Here is an 11,610-nt window from a genome sequence, read left to right on the forward strand (position 1 = left end):
TCCAGTGTAAGTATTAGCTCAGCTGCCTTTTTGTCTTCCTCGGTGGCTATGGGCTTCCCCTGCCCGATGCCCACCAGAGCAAGAGCCGAACCGTCCATGGGCTTCTTGCAAAGAATAACGTGAAGGAGTGGGTGTTACTGGGTGCTTGCAAGAGAAACCAAGGTGCTGCTGCTGCGGCAACACGGCACAGAAGTGGTCTGTGTCCGTGCTTTTCTTGCCTTACTGCATTAGAGGCAGGACTTGTTGCTGTCGAAATCAAGGAGGCATTTCTCTCGGGAGCTAGAATCAGGGAGGGATGTGTTGCTGGATGCTCCTTTGGGCTGTAGCAGAGGGCAGGGCTGGAGAGCTCAGGAGAGCCGGCACGTGGATGCGAACCATCTCGGTGCTGGTTTGGCACGTCCTCATGCCACGTGTTGGCACCGTGGAGGAAACGCTCCTGCTAATGCTCTGGTGTTAAATGACAGGGAATGTCCCAAACTGAGGTTTCTTTAGAAGGTGCAGAAAATGTTGCTAACCCCATCAGCAGTGTTAAGAGGCAAGGGACTGCCCGGGGACGTGAGCTTGCCGAGGCTTTATTAATAAACCTCCTTTGCGAGGAATGTCCTAGCTTGGGAAAGACTAAGACCATCATTAACACTGTCTCGTAAGGCAAACTGAGGCTGTTTCAGAGCAAGGGGTGTCATTAATACAGCGTATTAATAACCTGGCATTACCAGTCCAAGGAATTCCCTGATCCAGCTGCTTTGACGAGGCCACCGCATTAACTTGATAGCTCTTCTCGATCGTTCCTCCCTGTTTCTTTTGCCCTCAACAGATCTAAATAGGGTCTTTTCTGGACCCTGAATTTCAGGCTGGGGTTCCCTGCCAGCCCCTGGGCACCCAAAGATCTCATCCCACCCGGCTGTGCCCTCGATGCCAGCGCCAGGCCGGGCTGTGCTTTGCGGTGCCTTACCCCCCCCTTCTCATGCTCCCCCCCTACCCTCTGTTTCACAGACAGCGTCGGTGAAAACCAGGAGTGGGTGTTAACTGGCCCAGCACAGTATGTCCCAAACTCCGCTTCTGATCCCCCCTCGCTGCTGCTAAAGGGGAGCGAGTCCCCCTCCGCCGTTGGCCCAGCACCATGGTGGGGCAGAGCCCCTTGGACCCCAGCGAGAGCCGGACCGCCATCCTCCTGGAGCCCTTCCTCCATCAGGTGGGCGGCCACATGAGCATGATGAAGTACGACGAGCACACGGTCTGCAAGCCTCTGGTCTCGCAGGAGCTGAGCTTCTACGAGTCGCTGCCCTTGGCCATGAGGCAGTTCACACCCCAGTACAAAGGTAAGGGGAGATGCTGGGAAAGGAGCTAAGGGACGGCAGTGTTGTCAGCAGGATTAGTCCTGAGATTGGGCTAAGGGGCTAGTAGCAGCGCGGGAGGTACTGGCTGGCTCAGTGGGGCTGGGTCTGAGCTGTGGAGCCTATCACTTGTGCAGGTTTTGCTGAGCAAGGATGCTTCCCAGGTAGGAGTGTGCACAGGAGCAGGTCTGTGAGCCTGGGAGGGTTTCCTGGGTCTCTGTGGCTGGAGAGACTCTCTGATGTCTACTAAGGGTTGAGCGTTGGCTGATGGCACCAGGAGATGCTCCCCTCTGCCCATCCCCTTGCTGCCATGGCCGTTGTCAGCCTTGGTAACACAGGGGACTCCCGTTATGTCAAATAGAGCTGAAATTGGTCTGTTCTTCCACGGGACAGGCATGAGAAGATGGAAGCTGAGAGCATCAACACGATCCCCTCCTGGGGAGCTGACAGCCTGGGCAGCACAGGAGCCGAACAGAGAGGGTAAACACAGAAAAAACACGGAACGAGGCGCAGGAATAGGATGGAGTTTCTCAGCAGTTGCTTTGAGGATTTTGCAGGTCGTGGGTCTGAGGGCAAGTGAATGGCGGCACTGAATAGGTGCAGGAAAGCAGGGACTAGGAGAGTCTTGTTCAAAACAGGATTCCCAAGATCTGAGACATCACGTGCTCTGTTCAGTAGAGCATTGAATTAGCATCCCCTGAGCAGAAAGGTCTTCTGTCCCAGGAGCAGAGCCAAGGGTGCCTTTGCCCCACGTGCACGGCCCCATTGCTCCAGGCCTTGGTTTTAGAGGAGGTGAAGGTTTGTTCAGAAGCAGAGAAGTCGGTGAGGGCAAGGAAAGGGTCAGGGTTGGCACTGGCATGAGCTGATGGAGAGATCCTTGGGGCCACCATGAGACATCCAGCCTGAAAAAACAGCCCAGGGATGTATCAAGCATCACTTTTGCCAAGCCCTGCTCCCTCCTGTGAGCACTGGTCCCTGGAAAACCAGAGGTACAGACCACTTCACTTCTTAAAAATCAAATCCAGGCAGCTGCCCTGCCATAAGCGAGACCCTCGTCGGCCAGGGAAGAGCCTCCTGCCTGCCCCTCTGCTTGGTGCCCCCCAGCACTGCCCGGTGCCCCCCTTCAGACCCCTCCCCTGGCCCTAACTGCCCTGAACCACTTTCCCAGCTGAATTTCTCAGCTTAGCTACTGGAAAGCAGCACTTGGTGTCTGTGGGGGTCCTAGTATTTTTTGAAGACATCCTCCCTCCCTCACTTTCTTATTCCCTCACTATTTCTACTTTTACTGCCAGACTGGTGCTGCTCATAAAGCTCCTGACCCTGGATTTTAGCGAGAGGCAAGAAGCTCAGCTGTCACGTAAACACTTAAAATATCTTTTAGTCCTTCAGCGTTACAGAAAAGAGCTCAAAGTGTCAGCCGTGGTTTCGATGTGCTTCCAATCCAATCTCTCCCTTTCCCAAAAAGTCAGGGGCCTTTGCAGATTTATAGGACAATATTAAAAAGATGCTTAAGAAAGAAAAAAAGTCTTCCTCTAAGCAATTTTCTTTAGCAGGGGCCAGGGTTTGGTGCTGGAGAGCTGGGCCCTGCTCTGTCTCTCTAATAAAGATGTTAAGCAGTCCCAGCTTATCAGTTCAGAGGTGGCCTGGTTATTAATACCTTTTTGTCTTCTTTTTCTCTTCTATTGCAAGTCCCGGTGAGTTTTGCGACAAGGGGTAATTAAATAGCAATTCTTCTCCAATTCGGCATTGGGCACTCACATTTTTGTTTCTGGTTATAACTGTCCCAGCCCTGAATGCCAGGCAAATTAAAGAGGTGGAACGTTTTCCCACAAGAGTGATGGGGAGGGGTGTGAGCATCAGGGGGAATAATCCTGAGGTCTCCATCACCCGTTCATACGCGTCCGTGTTCCTCATCTCTATTCTTAGGCTGTGGGGGGATGGCTCGGGGACCATTATGTAATGATGACATTATGTGTGATGTTGATCAAATGTCATCATCCAATTGTAACGCTGAGTTGGCTCCTTAAAAAATGTCTACCACTCACTTAACCATTTCAGGCAGGTTCGTGACCTTGGGACCGGCTTCCCCCCCCACCAGCCCCTTGCAAACCTCCGCCTGCCCCAAGCTGAGCTTGCAAGGAGCTGCTGGACTTGTTTTCAAACCCAATTCTGCTCAGATTCCTATTGCACGTGGCCATAAATAAATGCACTTGTAAATTTAAAAATAAATCCATGAGGGTAGAGCTACATAGCAAAATGCTCCTGAGCATCACTGGGATGCCACGAGCATGGTGACAGCACCCGTAAATACCGGCTGGCTGCCTCCCTGGTGCTGGACAGGAGGCGGACTGCGGCTTTGGTGACACTAAAAGGCCAGCAAAGACAAGTACCTAAATACACCTTTGCTCCCAGCTAGATGTTTTCTTGTTGCAATAAAAGAGAAGGGCGGTCGCCTTAGATTTGTTCTGCACACGTAGGTCACTTGCGGGACCTCTGCAAAACCCCTACGGAAGCACACCAGGAAACAGAAGTATTTTTCAGGCTGAGACGTAGGTTTGTGAAGGCAGGGTTTTCAGCTGGAAGAAGTGAGAGGATCTCATTCCCATGCAATTTAACTGCTCGTTCTTGCCTTTGAAAATCTCCCCATTAATTTTCATATTAATGTAAGATACTTAAGAACTCTTAGTTTCGTGCTATATATAATGTTTCTAGGGCCAGATTGTCAGCACTATGGAAATCAGCACAGCTCCATTGACTTGCAGATATGTAATTGGGACAGTTTTTAAGGTTACAGGCTGCTATAGCGCCGTAACTGAGGCGGAGTGCTAGATTTGGAATCGAGGACTCCGTTTGCCTCCCAGTGACTTTTTAAAAATAAAAAGGCTTTGACTTAGGCAAAAGATACCCTGGCTTTTTTTTCCTGCCTACCTCCCCTGAAAATTCAAAGCGGGTGTCCAAGCTGACAGGAATTTCGCTTGCTCTCAGTTATCTGTAATATGGATTTTTTACAAATGGGACTCAGTGAAGGATCAGGTGGATAACCTTGGAGCCTGAAGCAGACAGAGCTCCCTGTGCTCACCATCACCATGAGCAAAGGACGGAGATTATCTAGCTAAAAATATTACTAGCCCCCTAATTAAGGTTTCTAGCCCCCAGCTCCCTTGGCAGAGCCGCCTGTGTATATTCCTCCCCCATTTCAGTGCAAAATTAGCTGATTTAACTGAGCCTGCCATGGCACACTGTTCAGCCTAATGCTGATTTTACAGCAAAAGGGAACAGAAATGGTTGTGGTACCTAAGCGGAGGGGCTGTACGGAGGGCAGGAGAGAAGTGCATGCAAAGGCAGCTGGAGCTGCAGAGTTACGGGGGTGCAGGACCCGGGGCGGGGTGGGCACCCCCAGTCTAACGGAGGGGGCTGCAGACACACAGGGCTCCTGCACTTCAGGCCGGGAAAACCTCCCTCAGTCAGCAGAACTCAGCAGGCAGGACTCTGCGCACACGCAGAGGGCAAATCCTCCTGTCTGTTTGCTTACTATAATCTCCCTTTAAATGGAGAGAAGGACGTTTGCATATTTATTTGTTTTGGCAACTTCGCTTGGGAGAACGGAGCTTCCCTGCTTATCAAGCTGCCGAAATGCATCTCCTCGCAGTGCCCAACAGACCAAGGGAGGATACTCTGGGGACAGTTGGCTAAAACCCAGCTCCACGTGTTGCCACGGGGGCTCTTTCCAGTAACGAGTTTTGCTGGTCCAACAGCCTTGACCATCCTCTTTTGGATCTGCCTTACTGCAGCTAAACTTGAAAGCCGCAGGGTGCGACGGTGGCGGCTGGCATCCCACTCCGAGCCCCAAAGGGCGATGCTCTAAAAAAGCCTCTGCTGCCTTGAGAGGCTCAGACAGCCCTGACTGAGGGCTGCAGGAGCAGGACGGCGGTTATCAGCCTTTCCCAGAAAGGTCAGAGCCGTCTGGTACGCGAAAAATCATTTGGGATGCAGAGGCAGCCGTCCCCATGCCAGGGATGGGCTGAGACTGGGCTAAACGCGGGACGGACTGAATGGCATTTGAGCCCTGTGATTCCCGTTAGAGTCAGGGAAAACCGCAATGCTAAAATACACAACGGTGTTTTAAGCACTTAGGGTGAAAATTAATAGTCCCTGAGCAAGGTCATGTTCTCCCTCGTGCACGAACACTCGACATGTGAGAGTTCGGTCCTTCCCCTCGTCAGCCATTTGGGTGCTGGTTCTTGGTGCTTGGGGAAGGACATGACCATGACAATGTACGGGCATCCCGTATGCCGGCAGCGCTGCCAGCCCATGCACAAGCCTCTGCCCTTCCAATTAAAGGAAGCAGTTGGCATGCTGGTTGTCTTTGGAAAATTCCTCATCCCCAACCCTCCCTTTGCTTCCTGCCAATGAGAAGCATTTCCAACCTTGCCCTGTCTGAAAAAGTGAGACCTGAATCCCTTGTCATAAATAAGCCAGGAGCTCCAGCTCCAACACAGGGGCCTTTGCTGGGTCACTTGCAGGACAGCAGAGCCTGGAGGGACGGAGCAGAAGGAACGTGATGCTTAGAGTAGGCAGGTTTCAAGCCCAGCCTTGAGCGCAGGGATCATTAGAAAAGGCTGTGGCTGTTTTCCAGGGTCTCAGACTAATGGTGTTTATTGGGCCTCAAATCAGAGTGGGATCAGTGTGAGGCCACTAAAATACAAGGAGGCAGCTGTCCTGCTAAGCACCAGCCCTCTCAGGAAGGCTGGACCACCTCGGGCTGGGGCAGATGGTGGCCAAGCCTGTATGGTAACTCATGGGTTAATCATATTCTTATTTGTTTTTCTCCCTTTTTTGTCCAGGCATCGTTTCTGTGCACCTTAAAAAGGACAGCCTTGGCAACCTGACCCTGATCGCCAGCCCCAGCCTGCAGACAGAGAGCTGCGGCCGGCTGGATAACGCCATCGGTGACTCCTCGGTGACGATATGGCACAAGTGCAAGTGGGCTGCCAGCGCCGGCACCGGCAGCGAGCACACACTTGTCAAGTGGAGCCACACGCAGCTCACCAAGACCTTCAAAGACGGGTGAGGGTCTGCTGCTCCCTGCAAACGTCCTCCTGCTCCTCGTCTGCCACTTTGGGTAGGGTCTAACCGGGATGGTTTTGGTGGCACAACTCCTGCTTTAAGGCAAAGTGAGCAAAAGCAATGCCCAGCCAAGGTGAAAAAAAAAACAAAACCCAAGAAAAGCACAGCTTGGTGGCTTCATGGTTCATCCCTTCCCCAGCTTGTGGATGGAGCGGGGCAGATCTGGCTATCGCTGAGATGCTGTTGCTCAACTATGTGCCCCAAACTCTGCTGTAAACTTGGTTCCTCGGAGCGCAGCGTGCTCCAAAAGGAGAGGCCCCAGGAGAAGAGCAGCACCTAATGCGCTTCTGCTGGCAACCGCCACGCAGCAACTGCGTGCTCGAGGGTGGTGCAACCCTGTCCTCGTCCCGGGGCAGAGCTGTCTCTGAAAGGCATTGAGGTGCTTGTGACCTTAGGGCTGGCAGAGGCTTTCTGCAAGACATCTTTGATCTCTGGTTCAGAAGAGACCTAGGTCAGCTATCACTGAAGGGTGCAATATCGCTACCGTGAAACCACTGCCTTCGGTGTGATGGGAGGTAGGGGGTTTGGGGTGAGCGAGATCAAGGAATGACCCTCTAAGGAGAACAAATCTCATCGCGCCCTCTCTCCCCTCCTCGAAGCCAGCCTCTCTAAATTGGGAATCATTCCTACTGTTGGACAATTTGCTTGTGTTGTGCCCGTTAGGTAGATAAATAGAGATTCCTGGTCCTTGGTGCTATGAATGGCGCTTTTCAAGGGAGCCAAGCACACTTTGAATTTACAGTGAAAGAAAATATTGGCACCCAGCAAAAGCTGGCTTTCTGAAAACTACTTTTACGGAGTAACAAAGGATCTCCACAGGTTGGACATGATGAATATGTTTCCTTTGAGAGTCCCTGAAAATTCACCTTATCAAGTTTGAGGCTCTACAAAAGAGGAGGGGAGAGAATATTCTCTTCTGGATCTTATAAAACAAACGTGTTCTTTTGTGTGTTTTGTCTAGCTGCCCGGGAAAGATGCTATTGAGGACAGACCTTCAGTACCGCACAGATTCACTTTTGGAAGACGCAAATGGAAACCAGCCAGAAAGAAACGGCTACAACCCCTGGGGACTGCACTGCCACAGGCAGCACCTGAACCGCATGTCCTCCAAGCACAACGAGAACAAACTTCATCGTATCCTTTTTTCCTCTCTCCCCTCCAGCATAGTCTTGGCTGCAAATAACAGCTCCTAATCAATGTATGTTTTATTGCAGGGGCATGCATCCCTCCTCTGCCCAGTCTCTGGGAAAATACAGAATAGAGTTGTTCTGTTATCTTCTCCCACTCTTTATTAAAAAAGAATAAAAAAGAAAAAAACTCTCACTCCCCATAAAGGGTATTCAGCGTAAGGATCCCCTTGGCATACATTTAAAAACACAAGTATATAGGAATTAGCAGCTGCCTTGCCTTTTATTTTCCTATTACACTTCATTACCCACCAGTCATGTGAGTAATAGTTTTAACAACTTCCCCCAAATGCACTGGAGCAAGTACAGCACTGAGGGAAGGTGTCGGATTGACAGCCCAGGGCTAGCGTGTCACTAGAGAACGGAGCTGTCGGTGCTTTAATTGGTAGGACTGTACTCCAGTAAATTAACTGAAATTGGCAGCAAGGGGCCTATAGCAATGACATGTTGGTAAAATTGGCTCAGAAAGTCTCATTACAGTTGTGAGCTATTATGGAGTGCGTCAGCAGTTGCTCTGATTTAAGACTGCTTTCAATTAGAATTTAAAAGTATTGGGTTTCCCTTAACTCATGTTCAGAGTTTCTATTGCTTGAAAATGTGGTATCAAAATACAACTATCCCTGCATCCTGGACTTAAAGATGGGAACCCGGCAGCATGGCGATGATGCCTCGGAGGAGAAGAAAGCCCGGCACATCAAGAAGTGTGAACAGAGCACCTCTGCCTCTCTGGGCGTTCGCGTCTGTGGGATGCAGGTAAGACGGAGCCTCGGCCCTTTTGGTGTTTGCCCGACACACGGCTTGAAACCGAGCTGGAAATCCAAAGGGACTCTTTGTTGGTGTAAACTGAAGCAGTTTTATTCTCGTCTGCCACCAAATACAGGCTGTTAAGAACTGACCACTCAGCTGTGTGTCCTATCCTCAAACAGGAGAGGATCCTTAGGGAAGAGGATAGAATATGGCACCCGTACCCCTCTTTGACTTCTGGAGATTTGGCTGCTTTCACAAGCACTGGCTGCATAAGCACCACCCTGCACCACTGCCACCAGTATGACCAGCTGGAACCAGTTTACCCCAGCTGAGAATCTGCCTGTGCACGAACACAGATTCGCCTCTCATGCTCAGCTCTTGGCTGCTGCACAAAAAAGAAAAGCAGAAAAAAGCATCCAATTGCCCTGCTCATGCCTTCACGGCGCTGTCTCATCCTGTTGCTGCAAGAGCGAGGGGTTTATTTTGTGCTAAATATTATGGTTCCTCTTGCTCAGAATCGCTGCCCTTCCTCCTAGAAACCGAAACCACGCATTTGTTTCACTCACACTTCTCAAGCAGGTTTCAAAATGTTCTGCTGTGCCTGAAGGATAATTATGAGAATGATGATTATAAAGCACATATATAGCAGCGTAAACACTCGGTGTCAGACCCTGTGTCCCTTTCTGGTCTCTGACATCCTTCTGTTGAGCAGATTATCCTTTCAATTACAACTGGTGTGTGAGCTAATTCTAAATTCACTCCCTCATTTCTCACTCAGTGTTACCAGAGCCTCACATACAAATTCCTATCTACATCTTGTCTCTCTGTGTTTAAGAAAGCCAGATTATTGCTACCCATGCATTACGTATTTCGAGAAGGTAGAAAGCTGGGGTATTCCTGTACTACTGCAGACTCCTACCATAGCCAGAGGGAAAATGCTGTAAATCACTAGTGACACGGCTATGACTTACAGCTATTTGCGTTTCACAAAGGAGTAATTTATAGCAGTACAACAAGAATCTGCGCTAGTGGTTTAAATTGAATAGTTTAAATCTCCAGAGAAGACAGGAGGTGGGATTCAGCGAGAAGCCTGCAGTACATTGCCAGCATTGCTAGATATTGCTAGAATGCAGAGGATCTGTGTCCCGTTCCTCAGCTTGGGTCTGAACTTTTTAGATTAGGTTGAAAGCCAGAGCTTTGGGAAAAACGAACAACTGAATCTGGATTGTTGCTCTCTTTCCTCAAGGTTTACCAAGTGGACACTGGCCATTTTCTCTGCAAAGATAAGTATTATGGCAGGAAACTCTCACCGGAGGGATTCAGGCAAACCTTGCACCAGTTCCTGTGCAACGGTAACCACCTCCGAATGGATCTCCTGGAGCCCATCATCCTGCGGCTAAAAGCTCTGCTTTCCGTCATTAGGAAGCAAAGCTCTTACAGGTTCTACTCCAGCTCACTTCTCATCATTTATGATGGACAGGAGCACAAGGAGAACACGACACCCTTGGATAATCACCTTCACTTCCAAAAAACAAACTGCACCACGTCACACGGCATTAATCACTCCAGAGTTGACGTCCGGATGATAGACTTTGCCCACACCACTTTTAAAGGCTCCAAAAGCAATCACACCACTTACGACGGGCCAGACCACGGCTATATTTTTGGCCTGGAGAATCTCATCAAAATCCTTCAGAATATCTCGGAAGGGAAATGACAAATTCTGTGAAATAGCCTGAATTTACTAGTGACCGATAGCCCTGCAAAGTACCGCATTGGGTCAGTTGTATGGGACCCTCACCGCTGCTGGATGTCACGTGCACGGACTGGAATGAGAGCATGGACAGCTTGCTAGGAAAGTGCAAAAAAACGCTACGTGCCATTACTGACCTCAAGCGTAAAAAGCAAAGAGCTGAAAGAATCTGTTCTGTCTGCAATCAATCAAAAGATTTATTTCTCTTTCTTGTTTTACTGCTGTCCTTGATTGATTTGTGAGCCAAAAGAAAGCATTACTTGAAAGAGTCTTAACGATAAAATAGGACCTGCTCACCTCTACACTCACAAAGCCAAGTGGGCTAAGGAGATACTGTGCATTTGAGCGAGACTATTAAAATAAGCTGGCAGGTCTGACCAGATTGCAGCATTACTTTCAACTCATGCTCGACGCTACGGGCTGAACGCAAAGACACAAGGAGGAGAGAAAAACGCACCCCCTGACATTCACGCTCCACGTGCCCAGCGCTGCAAGACGGCCGGGTGTTCTCCATCCAGCGTGGGTGTTGAAACACAGACGTACGAGATGCTACAGAGGTTCTGTGCTGCTTAAGGTGTAAAAGCAAGGGGACCTCAGACCAAGAACTTGACCTTGCAAAGGTTTCATATCCCTGCGGGATTATAACAGGGCATGTTCCAGAAACTGGGCTCCGCAGGGGCTGAAGTATGGGAATGCGATGATTCTGTCAGATATCAGTCACAAAACACATTCACAGACAGGTATTTTTGCTTAAAAAAAGGAAAAAAAAAGGAAAAAAATGTGAGATTGAGTCAGGGACTAGACATTAAAGGTCACCTAGAAATTCTTTGATACAAATATTGTGTGTGTGTTTGAAGGAGACAATAACAAAAGACTCAGAATAATGTTTACAGCTTTTGTGGACAGATTTTATTATTACGGAACAAACATAATTCCTTCCTGCATGGTGTGGGAAACCTGAAAGAGGAGTCCTTGCACAAGGAACAAGAGCTACAGAACCCCATTACTGGGGAGTGGGGATATAAATAAAATTGTCTAAGTAACTTTCACCTGTTGTCCATCTCTTTTTCGCTTCCACAGCATCCTTAAGTTACGTTATCTTTTTTTAGGGCTGTATGTTTTGAAATGAGCCATTATTTCCACAGGTTTAAACACCAGATCTCAAGGGATACCCCTTCACTTGTATTTTACTGCATACAGATGGTGAATTATTACAATTTATAGCTGGAAAATTTAAGTCATCTGGCCTAGTTGCTTATTTTACTTGGCCTAAAGTCCATCTGGGAAGACCTCATTATTTACTCAATATTGTTCAGAGTGTTGCATACTTCTTGCCCACAAACTCAGATGACTATAAAAAAAGCCACAAACACTCTGCTTCAGTAGTAAAAGAATTGAGCCATCAATTGCCTTGGCTCAGACGCGTGCACCGTGGTCCTGCGATCAGTGCTAATTGTGTCTG

At 49.3% G+C, this 11,610-nt stretch overlaps 1 protein-coding gene across 1 annotated transcript; it reads left to right on the forward strand.

Moving 5' to 3' along the window:
- The first annotated feature begins 1,120 nt into the window (after positions 1-1,120).
- Positions 1,121-10,427, forward strand: IP6K3 (inositol hexakisphosphate kinase 3). Its single transcript, XM_009697665.1, has 5 exons — positions 1,121-1,319; positions 6,179-6,401; positions 7,423-7,595; positions 8,226-8,401; positions 9,642-10,427. The coding sequence occupies exons 1-5, from the start codon at positions 1,121-1,123 to the stop codon at positions 10,110-10,112; spliced, it is 1,242 nt and encodes a 413-aa protein (XP_009695967.1). The 3' UTR covers positions 10,113-10,427.
- Positions 10,428-11,610: the final 1,183 nt, after the last annotated feature.

The sequence above is a fragment of the Cariama cristata genome, unplaced genomic scaffold (assembly GCF_000690535.1).
Source record: "Cariama cristata isolate BGI_N322 unplaced genomic scaffold, ASM69053v1 scaffold19830, whole genome shotgun sequence".
Classification (NCBI taxonomy): domain Eukaryota; kingdom Metazoa; phylum Chordata; class Aves; order Cariamiformes; family Cariamidae; genus Cariama; species Cariama cristata.